Source organism: Cornus florida, unplaced genomic scaffold, assembly GCF_030987335.1.
Source record: "Cornus florida cultivar Cherokee Brave unplaced genomic scaffold, ASM3098733v1 CherokeeBrave_3.0.0_Hap2_Chr07, whole genome shotgun sequence".
Classification (NCBI taxonomy): Eukaryota; Viridiplantae; Streptophyta; class Magnoliopsida; order Cornales; family Cornaceae; genus Cornus; species Cornus florida.
In genome coordinates this window covers 13,639,236-13,660,573 of record NW_026775577.1, presented here as the reverse complement: position 1 = coordinate 13,660,573, position 21,338 = coordinate 13,639,236, and the positions used below count along the sequence as shown (strand labels likewise).

The 21,338-nt window shown below is 36.8% G+C and overlaps 1 protein-coding gene and 1 long non-coding RNA gene across 3 annotated transcripts; both read right to left on the bottom strand.

Moving 5' to 3' along the window:
- Positions 1–257: 257 nt before the first annotated feature.
- LOC132266458 (2-methylpropanoate--CoA ligase CCL4-like) lies at positions 258–3,330 on the bottom strand. The gene has a single exon (XM_059767332.1). It carries the CDS (start codon positions 3,276–3,278, stop codon positions 1,623–1,625), a length of 1,656 nt encoding a protein of 551 aa, XP_059623315.1. The 5' UTR covers positions 3,279–3,330; the 3' UTR covers positions 258–1,622.
- A 923-nt stretch (positions 3,331–4,253) lies between these two features.
- LOC132266457 (uncharacterized) lies at positions 4,254–15,045 on the bottom strand. 2 transcript variants are annotated; one of them, XR_009468635.1, is made up of 4 exons: positions 14,655–15,045; positions 14,207–14,345; positions 13,426–13,505; positions 4,254–4,696 (listed from the first exon to the last, which is right to left on the bottom strand). It is a non-coding gene; the product is annotated as an uncharacterized LOC132266457 (long non-coding RNA). The 2 variants fall into 2 exon arrangements; XR_009468634.1 differs by lacking the exon at positions 14,207–14,345 and having other exon boundaries at positions 14,655–15,041.
- Positions 15,046–21,338: the final 6,293 nt, after the last annotated feature.

Genomic DNA, 21,338 nt, shown 5'->3' with positions numbered 1-21,338 from the left:
AAAAATAAATAAACTTTTAAGACAAAAATGTCATTTAACCCTTTCTTATCTCTCTTAGTTCATTGCGTATAAATACAAATATAAACATATATATATATATATATATATATATATATATATATATATATATCAATAACATTTTTATCTCAAAAGTTTAAGACATCTCGTAAATAAAGGTGTAAATATATGAATTGTGATCAATTAGGAAAATGACCATAGAGGCACAGTTCCTAGCATGACTGTCCTTAACACTCCTCTTCAAAGAATTTTAGTACAAATTTTAAATTAAATTTTTTCAATTCTAAATTCAACGTATCAATTCGATGCCCACAAAAATAACATAACTAAAAACAACATAACTGCATTAATAACCAACTTATCAACAGCCCATTAGAAAGTCATCTCCGAGGATATTTGTGTACAAACAAACAATTTAATGACATCAGAGTTTCGATTAACTTCAATCATTTCTAATACGTCTTCATCAACAAAGATTCTCTTAAATCCTCCATCGGTATTTTCTGCACCTAAAATTAACAAAACAGAAGTCAAAAAAACCTACAAAATCTCATTTTGGGATTGTGTTGAAAACAAACGCATGACAATGAAACAACTCAATACTGCTAGATGTGGGGGCCACACAAGATAAAGACATATATGCATTAAAAACATGGTGAAGCAAAAAACATAATAATGTTTATACATGGGGCCATGCATTATGCTATATGGATTATGGGGTAGAAAAAGAATTCTCCATATTATATGCTTATTAGACAAAAAAAAAATAAAAATAAAAATAAAAAAAATAATAAATAAAGTTGCAAAAAAGTGGTAGGAAAAGCAGCATCCATGTGTAAAAGACACAGAACATCGAGTCTGAAGATTCTGAACAAATTATAGGAGTATACTACATCATATATATATATATAGATCTAAAATCCTTTTCACATAAATATATGTAAATATTACGGTTTTATTTTCGGTTTGAATTAAAATAGATTTTTTCAAATATATATATTGACAAATTGAAAGTCCTAAAACCCTTTTAACAAGCATAAATGTATGCACATAATATTAAATTGAAAAATGATTTTTTTTTAAAAAAAAAAGGAAAAACACATATTGACAAATTGAAAACGCTAAAACCGTTTTCATAAACATAAATGTATGTACATATATTTAAAAATCAATTAGATAGGAAAAAAATAATAAAAAAAATTAAAATATGACCATTAGAGATTGAGGTAACCGAATTGAATATAATCGATTCACCTCAATACGGTTTGATTAGACACAATTCCTCTTTGATCTCAACTAACTGCTACTCAATTAGGTTTTTCTATATATATATATATATATATTTAAACAATACTTAGGCCAATCCAATTTGGATGAATTTTATCCTATTGCTGATATGACTTAAAAAATTTAAAACACATGTCAAAACAAGAGTTAACATTTAAAATATATGTCCAAAAACAAAAATTAAACAATATCAATTTAATTTTATATTTAATTTTACCACTTATCCCAATTTTATTCGGTGACTCCACTCTCTCCCACTGATACATAAATAACTCTGTGACGAGTCGACTCGACTCGACTCAACTCAGCTCAGTTTCCTACATACGACTCGTCCTCGACGATCCCATTTTCTTGGCGATCTCTCTCAGTACGAACTTCTTAATCTTGCCGGTGGACGTCTTTGGAAGCTCCTCCTTCAACACCACCGTTTTTGGCACCATGTAGTGCGGCAATCTCGCCCTGCAGAACTCCATCACCTCCTTCTCCGTCGGCTTCTTCGTAGCCGTCGTCTCCGCCTTCAGGCTTATGAAAGCACACGGCGTCTCGCCCCAGAATTCGTCCGGTCGCGCCACCACAGCCGCCTCACTAACCGTCGGGTGCGTATACAGAACCGATTCCACCTCCACGCTGCTCACATTCTCGCCGCCGCTGATGATTACATCCTTCGATCGGTCTTTGATTTCTATATACCCATCTGGGTGCATCACTCCCACATCTCCGGTATAGAACCAACCATTGTTTCCCATCGATTTGGACGTCCCTTCTGGGTCTTTGAGATAACCCAGCATGATACACCCACCACTTAACACAATCTCACCCACTGTTGACCCGTCCCGAGTCACACTCGCTCCTGACTCGGGATCTATCACGTCCAACTCACTCATCCCGAGTGCCCTCACTCCCTGTCTCGCCTTCAGCCTCGCCCTCTCCGTCGCCGGAAGCCGATTCCACTGCGGCTTCCATTCGCACGACACCACTGATCCGCCTGTTTCCGTCAAACCGTAAGCGTGAGTAACTACAAAACCCAACGACTCGGTCCGAAGTAGCACCGACGCAGGCGGTGGCGCTCCGGCGGTGAGGATGTGAACCGGGTTTTTCAGAGGCTCGCCGTCGGGGGAGTTGGACAACATGTTCAGCACAACAGGAGCTCCGCACATGTGGGTCACATTGTGCCGCCGTAACGCGTCGTAGATGAGCGGAGCGTCGAATTTGCGGAGGCAGATGTTAGTGCCGCCCACGGCGGCGATTCCCCACGGGAAGCTCCATCCATTTGCGTGGAACATGGGTAGGGTCCACAAGTACACCACTTGCTTGGGAACGGACCATTCGATCAATGTATTGACGGCCACGATGAAAATCCCACGGTGGCAATGAACCACTCCCTTCGGAGACGAGGTGGTGCCCGATGTGTAATTCAACGCAATTGGGTCCCACTCGCTTTTGGGTCGGATCCAGTTGAACTCTGGATCACCTCCATCAACCAAACCCTCGTAAGTAGTATGAAAATCGTCGGTGGGTTGTGATGAAGCTTCATTGTCCGTGATGAGGACGAGAGTAGGACGGTTGATGTTTGGTGGGAAGAGGCAGAGTGCTTCTAGAACTAGAGAGGTTGAGAGATAATCGACGAAGATGAGCTTTGATTCGCTGTGGCGGAGGAGTATGGAGACGGTGCGGGCGTCGAGGCGGGTGTTGACGGTGTTCAGGATCGCTCCGGCCATGGGCACGGCGAAGTGGAGCTCGTACATGGCGGGGACATTGGGGGCCAGCACCGAGACCACGTGGCCTCTTGTGATGCCGAGCGATGAGATTGATGAAGCGACTCGGAGGCATCGACGGTGGGTTTCCGACCACGTGTAAGTTTTTTCGTTGTACACGATGGATGTGCACTCGCCGTATACTGTAGCAGCTCTCTCTAGGAAGCCCAGAGGAGTGAGAGGACTGGAGTTTGCAGCACTTGGCTTCAATTGATCCATTTCACACACACCGTGTGTTGCTTCTTTGCTGAGTGGATTAGAAATTTAGAATATAAAAGTTGTTATGATGAGGCTATATATCGTGTGCGTTCCTGAACCACATGAAACTTACCATGGTACATCTTGTCCGACAATGGATTATGGGCCCCTTGAAAATGTTACTACAATGATACATATTGTAGATTCTTATGGTACTTCGACGCACAATAATGGACCATGTGAAAATGTTGCTACTTCGGGTGCTATTCGTCTCACAGTGACATCCACGTGAAACATTGAAAGGAACAATGATTGTCATTTAAATTACCAAGTGTTATGTATTGAATCTATATATTCTGAGGTGCCTATATATATATATAGGTTGATTGGACATGGAGGCCAAGTATATATACTGTATGCCTCAAACTCATGATGGGTTATGAAACAAACTTAAGTTCCGACACAATGTCACGAAATCGGCTAGGGGATGAGATTTAGTGAAGATATCGGCCAACTGATCTCATTACAGGAAAATTGGGTATTAATCACGGGTAAAATAGTTTTCTTTCACCAGCTTTTCTATCACAGTGTCAACTTGGAAAGTTTGTGAAGAAAAACTTCCTCGCACCCGTTGCATCATGTAACGGGCGCATCCAAACCATCCGTGTAATACGCACGCCAATGAACAATTGGATGCATCAGTTGCATAGTATAATGGACGCAAGAAAATTTTTCTCGTAGTAGATTTGTTTTTTGTAATACCACTGGTTACAAGCTGAAACTGTGGTAGTAACAACAAAAAATTGGTTGACCTTGTACCACGGGCTAAATATCCCGTGGTAGATATAAAGCCCTCTTAGTACATGAACAAGCAGAAACATTAGCATACCCTTTTTGGTTGTACAACACGTACAGCTATACAAGATAGCCCCACAAGAAGCCAACAGAAGCCAGACCATCAACAAAAAATTGTAGCAAACAAAAAATGCAACAAAATGATCGAACCCGAATCCACATAAAATGGACCAATAACATCATAACCATCCGGGCATGAGCTACAAAAATCAGAAACCAATATACATGATCCACCTCATACATCTTTTTTTCCCCCGCTAAATAATATGATTGCATTTCACAAAGCATCACAAGGACACTGTCACAACAGACTACAAGCAAATTTTAGAAAATCCCTATGTTCAGTATTGGCCAAAAATCATAGAAGACGTAACCAACCACCTAAGCCAACTCAACAAAAAATGCATCTAAAAAAAAAAATAAATAAATAAAATAAAAATAAAAAAGCCTTTCCCTTGATATTTACTTGCCAAAAAAGGCTTCCCCTTACATCTGTAACTTGTTTTCGGTGCAGCAGCAAAAACTACATAGAGCAGCAACAAAAAAATAGCAGCAACTGCAGACCTGGATAACCACCCCATGTCCTACAAAGACGAGAAATTCATTGGAAGCATCAGAATCTCCATTTTCCTATTAGATGGCACCATGTGTGTAAAGTTTCTTCATATTTAAAAACAAAATTGATAGCTATGAAAAAATTACGACTGCTGTGAGAAAAGCTGCCCGATCAAAACAAGCAGTCTAAGCAAAGGATGGGGACACTGCTACCTGAAAATGCAGGACCAATGTTCTTTAGCCCTCCACTGGTGAATACTCAAATCAGGTCCATCACATAAATCATGTTCCATCAGTTCATTCTAACTAAATTATAATCATAGGCTACTTGTGCTGCCTAAATTTACTGCTTTGTCATCACTTCAAGCATAAGTTGTAGTCAATGAGTTGCCAACGTAGAGATCAAAATTCATTAAGTTTAACCGGTAAAAAAGCATTGTAAGACATCAAAAATATATAAAGAATCTCATGTTTCATTTTTTCCTCTGCTTTATAGCCTTGTAGGCAACCATGTGAAGCATAACATCAGTCGATGATAATTTTTCGATTACATGTTGGGCTAACTGTTGAAATTGTTACAATCTGCAGATCATTATCCTACGCATCAGGGGGGGCAATTAATCCTGTCCTGACTCCTAACACGAGCACAAAAAGGAGATGAGTCATTACATTTACCTTCATCAAGTACAATTCATAATCAATCCCATTAATCTTTTAGAAAATTCAGAAGTGTTGAACTGTTACCTAAACTACTAGAATGTTTGCCAATGGGGAATCCACATAGAGGACCACGGCACCATGATTGGCTAGAGAATGAGATTTGGGAGTTAAAATTATTGAGATATGGAAATAAACTTCCATATTAAAGCAAATTTTATGATATGGAATTAAAAACTTCCATATTAAAGCACATTTGGACTTTAACTTCCCAAAAGAACAATGGAATTCGGACCAGCTCGGGATTTTTTTGGGGCTTAAATTCTAAATTAATTTCATGCTCAAGCAATCTCTTAAAGATGAAAAATACTTAAAACCAAATGACACAAACTCATTAAATCTAATCTTTTTCTTAATAACAAAGTTTTTTGTCATGTGGTACTTCTTGTCCTTTGCTCACTGGGAGGGCTATATTATTTTAACTTGTGCATGAAGGCTGTTAAGAATGTTACAATTGTTTCCGAGGGGTTATTCACAGCCAGGGGAGAAGAGTCATTTACTATAACATAGCCTGTATAAAGAGTAAATGAGCTCGGAAGCTGCCACGACTTTAACATTAGCATCTCTGATGAGTTAGTGTTAGATTCCGATCAACATTTTTTGCCCAATTCAGTTTTGGATAGAACTCGTCAGGTTTTTAATCATCAAAACAGACACTAACATCGGAGAACTGAGTAACATCAGGTTTTTTTCACTTTCTTAGTCTAATGATAACTAAGTAACAAAGGGTCAAGTGCAGAAAACACCCCTATAGTATGCTGATAGTGCATATTGCATCCCTCACGTGCAAAAAACACCCCCAAGCTATGACATTTGTGCAAATAGGTCCTACTCACATTTATGACTAAAATGCCCTTAGCTACACATTTAATAATATATATAAAAAATTAATATTTTGTGAAATTACTAAAAACCCACAATGCCAACACCAACCCCATACAAACAACCCACAAGCGAGACCCAATTAAACCATGGCCGGAAAGGACCGAAGACTAGAAGGAAACCACGCCTAGTTCGCCGAAGGAAGAAAAGATGACAACCCAATTTACCAATTCGGCCTACTGTAATCAAGAACCCAGAAAATTCATCAGCAAATTGATAAACCAAACAATAACCAACCACCAATACCCGCAAGACCGCCAGAGCCTTCGAGGATAGACGAGAAGCTGAATTTGGCAGCGGTGGAGGAGGTGGTGATGAAGCAGAAGCCTTCGGAGCCGATGAAGGACTCTTCCTGGGAAGAGAGCGGTGGGCAATTTGATCCACTCATTGGCTTTAGGGTCGAAAGCGAAGGCTTGGTTGTTCTTCAAGAAGATGTTGTTTTGGCCGTAGAGGAAAAACCAGGGCTTTTTCGCAGCGGAGACGCGAGTGGAGAAAGATACAGAGGTGATGATCGAGTGCCAAAGCTTGCAAATTGTAGAGGCACGAACAATTGACAGAATTGGGAGGTAAGAGAGAATCATTTCCATTACATCATAACTCACATAATCCCAGTTAAATGAATCTGTTTGAGAATTGGGTTTTTCCATTATCAGATCGTTACAGTTCCACATATGTTTTGGATTCGGTGGAGTTAAAGACGGTGGTTGGGTTGGTTTCATCATGTGGGGGATGGGTTTTGTGGATAATTTCGATTCAAATACCAACTAATAAGGCAAATAAATAGAGGAATTGTGGTTGAGAACGATTGGTTTTGTGTTGAAATGCCACTGTGATAGACCCAAAATGCTAGAGCGAGAGAATCTCAACTTTCAACATTTTTGAAATTCATCAACCTTGTGAACGCAGACCTCTCTGGCAACCTCTTCCCAGCCGTTTGCAACCTCCACCGCGAGAAGATGGCTACCTAAGCACCGATACCCGCAAGACTGCCGGAGCCGATCAAGACCCAGTTTCATGGTCGGTGCTTGCCAGGTGGTTACGGTTTTGGGGTGGAGAGTAAGGTTAGGGCATTTTTTGAAAAGTAAAAGGGTAAAATGGGCATTATATAAATTGAGGGGTGTTTTTGCACAAATTGAAAAGAATAGGGGTGTTTTTTGCACACTTTTTTAAATAGGGGATAAAAATGCTATGAAAAGTATACTTCAAGGGTGTTTTTTGCACTTACCCCAAGTAACAAACATACGAGAATTTCAAAAAAAAGAAAAGAAAAGCATTAAAACGATATATTAAAAACAATGAACTACCTAGTACGCTTAATCACAAAAACCTCTTGAAGCATCATATTCACCAAGCAAAAAGTGTGATCCCATAGCACTTGAAAATTCATAATTCATAAGGCTTTGAACTCATCCTCTCTACTTCCAGCAGTAGGTTCTGTAGCAGTGTTGTCTGCACCATCAAAATATGCATCTCTAAACATATTATACGATTCAGGCATTTCCATACCATCCTCATCACCATTATTTTCAACCTCTGTACTTCGATTCTCTCCATGAATGACCCATACAGTGTAGGTTAGAATCCATTCCGATTATCTCGTAAACCATTTTGAAGTGTTGATATAATGAATTTAAACATTTCAGGCAGGGGCATAAAATACTATCTTGAGTCCCTGCATTAGCTTGAGCCCACTCAACAAAACTTTGTGCTCCAGTTCTATACTCAATTGAAGCTGTACAGTTGAAAACTCAAAATTTTAATTATGACAAAATGACAAGTACAATGTCTAAACTTTTATGGGTAAGGTTATTTAGGTTATAATAACCTGTCATCAAGGTGAATCCAGACTTTATCCATGACTCCTTGCTGACTTGTTAAATGATAAGTGACTACTTCTTGTAGAAGTGATCAATAACCTAAGCCAAGTTCATTGTAAGTACACACTAATACAATTGCGATTATGTATAGCTTAAAGATCATGTGGCACATCCATTTTTTTTTAAAAAAATTATGCTACCTAAAAGTAAAATCAGAATGTCAATTAACTATGTAGCAAGCATTCACAATTGCCTGGTAAAATATACATATATAAACTACTTCTAAAAGAAAATAAAATTTAGGGTTAATTACACTCACACCCCCTAAGGTTTGCTATATTGACAACTAGATGAAAGTTAACGCTTTGCTGAACAATAACACCCCCTCAATTTTGATAAACTTAACAAAGGCATCCCAATAGTCATCTCCCACATCTGACCCATTGTTAATTGACATTATTACCCTTTCACCTATTTCATTGGACCAAATTAACCCTCACTTTCTCTCTCTTTCCCCACAACTACCCACCCTATTTCTCTTCCTCTCTATATCCACCTCTACCACCATAGCCGCCGCCACCACAATCACAATCCACCATTGTTACGCTTTCTCTCTCTTTCCATTTTTAGAAACAAAACAATAAAAAACTAAAGGTTGTCTTTGTTTGCTTTTATGAAATAAATTAGTGTCTTTGATTTAATTGGTGTTTCTCTCTCTACACTAGTGAACCCAACAGCCTCCTCAAATTATTCGTCCTCCAACAACAAATTCACATGTTGGAACCCTTACACTCCATACGCACGTTCATATATATATTGACACATTCTTTTTTCATTTGTTTGTCAAGGTATACATATATATATATACACACACATAACACATATACATCCGGATAGAAAATTCAATCACCTGAATATCCATTCATATATTTTATTTTTTTTGGATCATTAATTTGGGTCTTCAACTCCATTCATATACATTTACATAGAGATGAGCATATTTACGGTGATATGAACTTGTATCAATTTCACACTATTTACATACGATTATTTAATTAATTTCACATTCCCAGAGGAATTGAAGCACTGAGTGCAAGAAAATTAAGTGATTCGGGTTTGGGTTGTTGTTCCTGGATTTGTGACATCCGGCTCCCCATCAAACCCCCACCACCACTTCATCCACCACCAACCCCCACCACCTATGGAGGAGTGGATTTGAGAGCAGTGGGTGCGGTTTGGGTTTGGGTTCCAGTTGGTGCTAGATTTGGGAAACCCACATCGTCATGTACACCTCATTGTAACTACTTTGAGGGGTTCGATTACTGACTGTGAGGTGTACTAGATCAAAAATTGGTTACGGTAATTACGATGCCCGATCATGGCTGTAAGGTAGAATCAGTTGTTGAATCGGTGATGGAGAATATCATGGAGACTTTTCACGGCCATCATTCGTCGTTGGACTCCCACAATGAGAAGTTATCGCTGTTGTCGTCTTGCCAAGATCAGAGATGCTTGTGCACAAGGTCTTGAAAGAGACTGGTTGAATTTCCAGATAGTGTTGTAAATTCAAGGGTGTTTTAGTCTTTTAAAATTTATGATATTTTACAATTAAAATTAATTAAAATATTGAAGGGCAATTTTGTCTTTTCTCACCTTTTAAGGGCATGTTTGGATTAAATTTCTAACAAGGGGTGTGAGCGTTCAAAAATAAGCCAAGTTTCATCTGCCTGTCAATAAGGCAAACCTCAGGGGGTGTGAATGTAATTAACCCTAAAATTTAAAAACATATCACATGCCTTAAACCTAACATGGACAAAATAGCCTGACAAGAAAATGAGTATGCCACATTACCTATATAACAAGAATTCACAATTTCCACATGCATACGCATATATGAACTACCTCTAACAGGTAATAATAATAATAATAAGAGCAACTAAATGAACCTATATATATAAAGCATGTGTGGCCACTATATTATTTCAAATAAGGAATTTAACTCAAATTGAAAAGCGCCTAGATCACTTTCAGCATCTTCAATGTCATTGATCCAAGCTCAAATGCTGCATTCATAAAATATATATATATATATATATATATATATATATATATATATTTAAAAGTAACATAAAGTATACTTAAATGAAGCATCCTTAATATCACAAAATTATAAAAAGAAGTCAAATTGTTGTTAACAGGTGTTATATGTGCAAGAAGACGGGAGAATCTGTCAACCATCTCCTTATTCATTGCTCGGTGGCTAGGGATGTTTGGTCTATGTTTTTGGTTGTGTTTGGTCTTCCATGGGTGTTCTCAGAATCCACGGTTGACTTGTTAGAGACTTGGAAAGGGTGTATAGTGGAGAGCCGAGTCAACGATGCTTGGAGGGCCACTCCCCTTTGTATTTGGTGGGGTTTGTGGCGCGCTAAGAAGCACAGACGCTGACATAGGTACGACACAACACAGACACGGCGACAAGCTAAATTTCAAAATAATAGGACACGGATAAGGCAGGGATACGCCAATAAATAATATTAGAATTTTTTATTATAGGTGAAGACATAAGAGTTGCCCCTACACAGGAATAAGGGTGCTTTTTATTACATTAGCTAAAACTTATTTGTTCTTGTTCATTTCTATCACAAGAAGATGCACTTTACCGAGGCTGAGAATGGACCAATATAGAAAATGAACTTTTATTCAATTTCTAATTTATATTACTAATAAACATAGCTTATTTTAATTAAACCCATCAAATAGTTCACGCTTTCTTTGAAAAAAAAAAAAGAGGTAAAAATTTTATTAACATATACAATATATAAAAGATAATATATATATATATATATATATGTTCAAGACACAGCTCCCTATTTTTATAACCAAACAGGGACGAAATCCTATTCTTATAACCAAACAGGGACGAATTCCTATTCTTATAACCAAACAGGGACGAAAACATGATAGTAAGATTTTGTTCTTATCCCCTTCACTCTTCCCCAACCTCTTCTTTCTGATGCTCTGGTTCCAACATCTTGTCCATCTCTTCCTCATCTTCTCGGCTTCCAGTCTCTCTCACAGCGATTCTCTCATCGCCTCGTCAATCCTTATCTTTCTTATCTCAAATTTATACATGATACACTCGTACACACACACACACACACACACACATATATATATATATACATATATCATCTTCATCTTCTCTCCAACAAAACTCCAATCAGTCAACCAGGTATATTATTTGTATATCATCTGCATCTTCTCTTCCAAACAGCCGTGTCCGGTGAAGTGTCCCTAACGTGTCCGGCAACGTGTCGATCAAAATAATAATAATAAAATAAACGGACACTACTATTGCGTATCGGACATGTGTCCAACACCGGTGCGGCATCCCTTTGTGCCGTGTCAGTGCTTCTTAGGTGGCGTGAGAGAAATAGGAGATATTTTGAGGGAGAGGAGTCTCCCATTTGGACTATTAAATACAGTATTCTTACTTCTTTATTGTTTTGGGTAAATGGGCAGGATTGTAATTCAATGGATTGTCTTTTGGATTTTGTGGATGGATTAAAGCTATAGTGTCCATTTTGGTCGCCTTTTATAAAATCTTACTTACCAAATTTTTTTTAAAAGAATCGGTGAGAGCATACGTTACAACCATAAGAAAAAATAAAGTAAGAATTCTCATATGCATCAAGAATTTGCTACAGGTGTGGTTTTCCTATCCCATTCAGGAATTGCATAATCTGCATCACAGTGAATTGCTCAAATGCTACATTCCAATTCTAAGAAAATTTCAGTAGCACCTCCCCTTGGTTCTGCAAGTACACAAGATAAACTCGATGCACATATACCAGTTAGTTGTGACCAACAACGTATGACACAAAGTCTAAATATGTACCCAGAGAAACATTGAGAAACACTGGCAAAATTTTCTTACAACAGAACATAACACGAGTAACACACTGCAATGAAGATCTATGCATTCCCAAACTGTCAAACGGGACAATTCAAGAACCATTGCACCAAGCAATGATCCTTGAACGGGTCTAAGTTTACATGAAGAATAAATATATGACTTTTAACAGCGCTCTAAACTAGTGTTGTTAAAAGTTATCACTAAATTAGCAATCAGAACAGTTAGAGCAGAGCTTATAAATCCTCCAATTCACACTTTTTTAATTAGCTTAATCCCATGAGTGTGGATACATTTTGTCTCTCTAGTATGAATACCCCTAAACATATTCTATTTCTAGCTAACACATTGTTCCAGTCCAAAAAATGAGCCACTAAGAATGAACTTGTTAACATTAAGAATGAAGGACTTTCCCAAGCCTTATTCACAGACCAGTCACCAACAGGCCAAACTAGATAAACCATAGTCTTTGAAGTTAGAAACAATGATTTACCAATGAGAACTCCAGCTACTAAATATATTCCCAAGGAAAATAAGTCAACATAACACTACAATAGGTCAAAACCTAGAAAATAATAGGCATAAATTGAGCTGGAATTATGGAAAATAGATTTCTATCTTAAATATAATTCAATAAAAGGTATTACTCCCTCTGTCCAAAAAAAAATGTCATGCTTTCCTTTTTGGTCTGTCCCAAAATACTTGTCACTTTCCTTTTTCAAACAATATATTTTACATCTTTCCATATATGTCATTGGAGTTTAAAATTTCAATCTTGAATATTCAAAACTTAGAAGGGCAAATTAGTAACTTTTCAGGGAGACAAGGCATGTCCCACATGTCCCCTTAAAAATTCCTACACCCCAAAAGCAACATCTAAAATGGGATAGAGGGAGTATTACATTAATTATAAATTTCACTATATATTATAAAGTTCAAAAGTAAAATTTAGTCTTAAATGTAATTCTCAATCCCAATTGTAACTCCTAATTAACTATAATTCTCAATAAAAAAAATCTTCAGAATAAAATTTAGAAATAAAAGGGAAAAACTAAACCGGTAATTAAGAAAGAGAAGTTATCAATCAGCACAAGTGACATATAAAAAAAAAACAAACAAACACACAGTTTTGAACTCAGATAAGAATGGTATAAATAGCATCATTTCAATTGTGATGCATAGCCTCATTTCAATTGCTGCAGGAAACAAAATCAACTAATCTAATATTCCATACCAAGACTGCAATGATTTTATACTGAAAGAACTACATGCAGTCAAGGGCAAGCCCATAACATTTAAGCGAAGGGGCTGAATTAACAGAACGAAAATAAAATTCTCAAACAATTTTGCAGTATAAAATGCAGTCATTGGGATGCATGTAAGGTCAACGGTTAGTTATTTGGCAAGAGAGGAGATTCTGATAACATACCCGACAGGCAAAGGTATCGAGACAAAACCCGCGAACTCTCCCGGATTAAGAATCTTCAGATTTGGACCAAAGATTGCACTCTGTTAAGAATGATTCATATAAATGAAATTTTTGCATCCCAAATTTAATTCTTAGCAAAATAAATAAAGGTTCTTAATTAAGTAATTTTCATTTTAGAAACTAAAACATGGCGAGATAAAATCGTGACCCCTGATTACCAAGGCACCCATAAAAAAATAATGCTTCTTAAAATCGTGATTCAGTGCTCTTTAAACAAGTTTTGTACATCTAAACCGACAGTAAATATGATCCATAACATGGGTGAAAAAATAGATAAATGAACAAATAAATAAAAGGAACTCTTCTTTGCTTTTTCACGTAAAACTCTGCTCTTACGAGAACACACAACTTTACATAATATAATCCTAGGTTGGGTATCGATTTCAAGAACAGAGATCAATATTTCCAATAATTTTGGCACATGAACAACATGAATTGTAAAGTCAATACAACAAACCCCAACATATATTTTCAGAAAAATTAAACCCTTTGCACAAATGACAATAATATATCAAAAACAATATACACTAACAGTTTCGGAACTTTTGGATACTACATGCATCAAGGGACTTCAATTCTCAGTAAATTTTTAGAAGAATTTTCAACCCACAACTTCAAATCAAGGGCAGTCACAAGGCTAAAGAAGTGCATAAAACATAGAATTTCAAGTCAACTCAACTAATCCAGTAGATGAGAGAGAGAGAGAGAGAGAGAGACTTACAATTAAATAGGAATAGTAAACTAGAAGATGAGATGTTGGGTGTGAGTGTGGTTCTTGTCAATGAAAAAAAGATGTGATGTTAGCTCAAAGTAGCCAGGGATTATAAAGTAGCAGAGCAAAGTTGGGCCAGGAAATACCTCTGCAATTGACACAATCAATTTCACTCAAATGTTTTGTTTTGTTTTTTTTCATTTATCAATTAAAATCAAAGTAAAGCCATGTGAGAAACCATATATAGGATCGTAGTAGGATTCCAAATTTAGAGGTTTAAAAGAATTTTCGGGAATACAATTTTCTTATGTTGCATAAGTAACTACAGGTGGGTTCTGAGAACAATATTTATCAACAAACAAATCTCTAAACTTGAGCAAAATAAAAATTAAATTGGTCATATGATGTACTGAAAAAAGAATGAGCAAAATAACATCAGAGGGGTTTGACGCCAAACCTTATAAAATGAATCAATTATTGGTACAATTGATTGTTTACTTCGAGTGAGAGAGAGGGGGGTTAGGGCTTCAGTAATTGAAGCATTGGTTATGGAGATCAACAGTTCGCTTCGAATCAGAGAGAAATTAAAGGGCTTCAATAGAGAGAGGGAGGGTTAGGGCTTTGAACTTGAACTAGCAGGGAGGTCAACGGGCAGCTTCTCCGGCCTCTTTCTACGATTCTGATCTAGCAACTCCATCAAAGAACTGTAAGTAGAAGAAGGGCTCACATGATGCCCCATCCACCGAATGCTCATTCAAGCCAACTACCATCTTGGATAAAGGGAGAAGGCATCAGAGCATGTTAGGGTATAAAGTGTTTGGGGGTATCACCAATTTAGCTAATAAAAAATATCAGCGTGATTCCAATAGCACCAATTAGAATCTTTTGGGGGGAAAAGGACAAAAAAATTAAAAAATAAATGACACTTTCCATTACAGGCGAATTGTGTGGTAAAACTGTAAATTTCCACCACAGGCCCAGCCCGGGGTGGTAGGGCGCTTTCTACCACGGGCTGTGCCAACCCGTGGTAGAAAGCCCATGGTTAATAACTTAATGCTTAATTTTCTTGTGGTGTCTTTTGAAGGAATAGATAGCAACTGTAAGGTATCTTGAAATGCCATCATTGTGTGCTATCTGAACCTACTAGCACAGTGGATAGGAGTGGCACAAGAGGAAATCCCCATGTCTTGAAGGAGCCAACGCAACCACAGAAGCTTAAAGGTAGTATGAGCAAGAAATTTATGTTCGGCTTTTGTGCTAAACCGAGCAACCACTGTCTGTTTTTTGCTATGCCAAGAGATGAGAGAATCTCCAAGTAAGAAGCAAAATCCTGTAGTGGAATGAGGTATGTTGGATCACCTGCCCATTCTGCATCAGTGTAGGCACGAAGTAAAAGTGGTGATTGTGAAAAGAAATAGAATCCACGAAACATAGTGCCTATGTAAAGGTCACGTGAGATAAACCAATTGATACAACAGTTGCCATGTCTATATATATGAAGAGCTAGCATAGTTCCTATCCCTAGCCAACAAGTCATAGCATAGTTCCTAGCCCACAACTGGAACAGTGATCAACAACACCTCCAAAACCATATTTGTCATGGCCTAATAATCTAATTTAACTTCAACCCATGAAGAAGCTTCTGTCTTCAACACTATCTCCTCTAAGAACAACACTAACAATCGTTGGCCTCAAACAACCTTTGAACATTCTAGTTAACACACGAGGCGATCCATTAGATAGGAATTTCAGTTCTTTATTTCTTATAAGGAACATCACCAAATTGAACAATATTTCAAGTTCATCAGCCTCATCAAGAATCAAAAGGATTATTAGAATGCTTATAATCACGAATCCTGCTGTTTCTTCATTTCCATTATAACCTCCATCAGGCCAAAAGGAAATCTTTTGGCTAAGTAATTGTTTGAATTCAAGCAAGTTGATGCTTCTATCAATCCATTTGACTAGAGTAAATTTTAGAGAGCCGCTTTTAACTCTTCTAGTATCATCTTTCCCTAAACAAAAACACTTATTTTTCAGACAATCCCCCAAACATTATGTTGGGATTTTTAGGATTCTAGTAATATGATTGGCAAATTTCGTTGAACAATTCTTCTGTTAGACTCAATCCTGAGTTAACTCATAAAATCAAATTCACGTTATTGGAAGACCATGACCAACCTTGTGAACCAGGTAAGTAATTAATCCCTTCTTACCAAACTAAGAAAAAATTAACACTACGGATAGATAGTTCTAGTTTTAAAACTGACCCCAATCACAATCAGGGAGAGTATATATGAAAAGTCACATATAATAGCATCATGAGCAAAATCCATGAAAATAAAAAACATAGTCTAAAGGGCTTGTGGTCATCTAGATGCACAAAATATACTCCACATGGCTATACATATAGAATGAACCAGCATAATGTTACTTTATAGATGCTAATCATATGCATCAAACTTTGCATACCTCGCACTCAATAGGAAAAATAAATTGTACTCTGCTATAACTTGATGTGCATGTATCATCAAATAAGACAAATGTTGAGTTGTTTCAACCTATAATAGGTACTTAGTTCATCTTTAATTTGGAATTTAAGTTATTATTGTTTTTTTCTCCCTACAGCTTAGGCTCTGATACCAAAAACTATCACTCTGTGAAAAGGGGTGTGACAAATAGTAATTTATAAGGTATATATCCCAAGCTATCACTGTCTGCAAATAACTTCAAAGTTATTATTTGTGCAAGTAAAATGAGGGCATCGTGAGAAAGAACAATAATTGAGGAAATATTGGAAACAAACAAGTAATGCGTAAGCGACTTAAATATATAAAATCATGTTAAAAAAAGCAGAGCCAGCATACTAGAACAAAACTATTCTAATTACTACCCTGCTCTTCACCACAATAATACATTGCAAAGGCCACTACAGGAAAGACATGGGACAAACCTAATGGCTACTCTAAAACACAAACTTGCTTCTCAAGATTTAATACAATAAATATGAAAAAGTTATTGCAATTGGGTCTAAAGTTTAAACAAGCCCTTTTATATATATTCATATGGTGATGACTTCCCAAGCTTGATACAAAGAAATCCAACTAATTTATTCAATGTACTCATGTACCTAATGAAGAAAAGATATGCCTAAAGTGAAATTGATCGAAAAAACAAATATGTACCCAAACGAGAGGAAACAAAATAAATGAGAAAAACCCCTTTCTGAATTTGCAAATACCTTATGCACATATGCCTAATCAACCAACTCCCACTCATCTTCTTCATAATTAAGCAAAATATACTCATCGGAGTTGCCTTCTAATTGTTCATCATGCGAAGAAACTTTAGCCATATGACAGATACTTATTGATGCATCACCCTTTTCCATTTCAATCAAAAGTTTTTTTTCTTCAACTTTGGGTGGCAATTTAGCTGCATTACCCTTCTCTTTGCTCTCTTTTGCCAATGACAACACTGGTTCAAACTTATCCGATACACATTGCATTTGACTCCCCCTACCATTACCATGGAATCTAGAATCAATCCTATAATTGTTCTCTTCGTGTGATCTCGATTTATCTGCATTACCTTTCTCTTTGCTCTCTTTTGCCAATGACAACACCGGTTCAAACTTATCCAATACACATCCCATTTGACTCCCTCTTCCATTACCATTAAATCTAGAATCAACCCTAGAGTTGCTCATCTTCCCAGAATTCCCCAAATTCTTAACTTTTTTATTTCCATGATTGAATAATTTTGACAGCCTCGAAAGCCCATTGTTCACAGTCACAAACTGATACTCCATGTGCCTTAAAACCTCCATTTTCGGATACTCCCCCGGTATACACCCTACTACAAGAGGGCTCATCCGGCGAATAACATCGTCCATTAAGGCCAACCCATCATTCCCTTTCTCCTTCCCAATGACTGAAACATGAGCATGCACTGCTTCCATGGCAGGACCAACTAGAGTTTCTAGAACAGAAACCTTGTTCTTTGGGCAGATAAAGTGTATCTCTTTCTGGGTAAAAATGGAGGTTGTGTCAGGAAGATCATGACCCATCAACCAGAAGTAGAAGAAGGAGGACACGGCTGGTGGGTTAGAAGGTGGTGTATGGATTACGAGAAGATCTGAATTTCCCCATAGTTCTTCCTTGAGTTTCTTCCAACATGAGTATAGCTCATTCAATCTCTTTCTGAATAAATTCAGATCCATCTTGCTGATTTCTCTCTGGTTTTGGGTTTTTGGGATCTGAAATTTTAACACAAACTGACGAAAGAATTAGATTATTAAGGGACAAAGGGCTAGGTAACTCGGTATCTCTATAGGTATATGCGTGTGTATATAGGTCTCTCTATAAAATGTATGAAGAACAATTAGGGTTTGTTAGGGTTATGTGCAAACGTAACAATCCAATATTCTCCCTCAAGGTCGGTCCTGTGAGAAAGTATTGGGTTGGTCGATTTGGTTCGGTTTTCACGGCTCAGTCTGTCCCAGTTTCAAACCGAGCCGTTATATATAGAAGAATAAAAATTACTCCAGCATTTTAGTCACTCAATTATATTATACGGTGTAATTTTAGTCACTCAATTATGTTATAAGGTGTAATTGTTTAGGGCCTTTTGGTATGCATTTTGTTTTTGATGTTTTGTTTTTAGCTAAAATAAAAATAATGTTTTTGTTATAAGGTGTTTTGGAACAAATTTGAAAGTACGTTTGGAAACTATACTTTGCTGTAAATATGCCAAAAACAAAAACATGTAAAAAAAAAATTTTGCAAGGTAATGCTAGAGCGAGGTTTGGGATGGCAGATCCCTCTCTCTCTCTCTCAAAAATCACTCTGCAACTCTCTTTTTCTCTGGGTTAGGGATAGCAGACCCCAGTAGCCAAACACAGCACAACCACTCTTCTTCTTCTTCAACGAAAGCTACAACTACCGGCCAGAAACAAAAGACGGCAGCCACTGAAACACCTGCGCCGATGTATGAAGCAAGAAGACGACCGATGATGAAGCTAGGGACACAACACAGGGCGACGACAACAAAGAAACTCCGGCGATAGCAAAGAATGAGGTCGCGACACGAAGAAACAGATAAAAAATTTCACGATCTGACAGACAACTCGTTGATGATGAAGACGCCAACACATAAAGAAATCTTCGGCTACTGTACTGTCCCTCCGGTTACGATCCTCCAAATTGGGTCGCAAGAAAAAAATACAACCCTCGAATCAAAATATCGACCTAGTTGCAGAAAGAGAAAGAGTGGGCAAGTTTAGGTCTGAGAACGAGAATAGAGATGGAGGCATTATTTATAGGTAATAATAGGTTTTGATTCTTGCAGACAGATAGATAAACTGAAATAAATGGGTTTTAAACTTCTGATTCTTGTAGATTTGGGCAAGTTCAGAGTGGAGAACGAGAATAGAGATGGAGGCGATTGGAAATCGCCCTTGAATCGCAGAGAGAGCATCGGGAGAGGAGAGAGAAAATTTGTGCACAAATGACCTAAAATGTTTATATAGCTAAAACAAATTGGGCCGGCTGTTTCATCCGCTACAGTGCTTTTTATTAGGCTACAGTATTAAAACAACAAAACACACCATTTTGGTGTTTCACTTTTGGGCCACTGTTTGAAACAATGTTTTGTACTGTTTAAAACGAAACAAGTGTTACCAAACATATTTTTGGGCCTGAAATGAAGCCCTGCAACAAAAACACCAAAGTAAAACACCAAACAAACAGGCCCTTAGTCTATTCGATCAAGTTAGTCTATTCCTAGTCCGAATCTTATGATGTAATTGCCACATAATTATCTAAATTGCTAATTTACTTTGTGCGCTAAAAATATCATAAATAAATAAACAAAATAAATATTGAAAGAAGTTGAAGAGGTTTTGACTACTCTCTCTATCTCTCCGATTTCTCTGCTTCTTTCATTCGGTGAAACAAAACATTATTCTCATTCAAAAATTTAAAGTTGGAGGCATTATTTGGAAGATATTAATGTTGAGATCTGTGAAGAGGCTTATAATGGGACTTATCCATTATATTCTCGGCTAGACTCAACTTCTTCTTGGCAACAAAGAATTACTTTTAAGTTAAATTGGAAATCTAATGTACAAATGAAATATTAAAATTCCATTAAGGCTTAGATTTAGATATAGTATTTATGTTGCTTTATGATGGCAAACAGTTGAACTTCTATGATTGAATTGTTGGTGTTTGGTAATGTTTTTGTTTTCAAATCTCTCTTTTTAGTGAACCTTGAAACACTGATAAATGGATCAATATGATTTCTGTTAAAAAGTTAATGTTTTCATTGTCTTCAATTTTTCCTTATATATTGGTAAATATTACGTATAATGAAAATATAATTAATGAATGATTTGGGGATGCCAACAATTATATCCTCTGATAAATGTGAGTTGTGTACATTTAAATGATTCTATTCAACATTACTTTTTGCTTATATATGATCTGCTAAAAGTTTTTTTATTATTATTTTTTATAATCAAATCCCCAAAACTTATAGAATATACAAAAGCTAATATATATATTGAAAAAAAAAAAAAAAAAAACATGAATAGTTACCTTCAACCTTATTAGAGTTTGTTTTTATCTCTTCAATCAAACATGTACGTTTATATGTATTTTCTCCTTTGATTTTATGAATCAATAGAGACTTCTCAATCCTTTGTTTTCCCTTCAATTTCGCTAAAGTGGAAAAGAGAGAACCATGAGTCAGAGAAAGAAAGAATGGAAGAAAAAAGTAGCAGAACAAGGGTCTTGTGGCTGCTCTAGCTTTTTGCACGATACCATTGTGGAGAAATCAGAAAGATAGAAAGGGATTGTCAAAACCTCTTTAACTTCTTTCCATATCTATTTTTATTTTTTATTTTTGGATATCTTTAGTAAGCAGAGTAAATATATCGATTTAGGTAATTACACGTAAGATTCGAATTAGGAGTAGGCCAATTTAATCGGACAGAGTATCATTACTGAATTATTTATCATAAAATATTAGGAGTACATCATATATACTAGTAATATATATATATATATGTTGGATTGAACTATAAATAAGTCCAAAATCATAGAACCGAACTATTTCTTCATGATCCGATTTGGTTAAC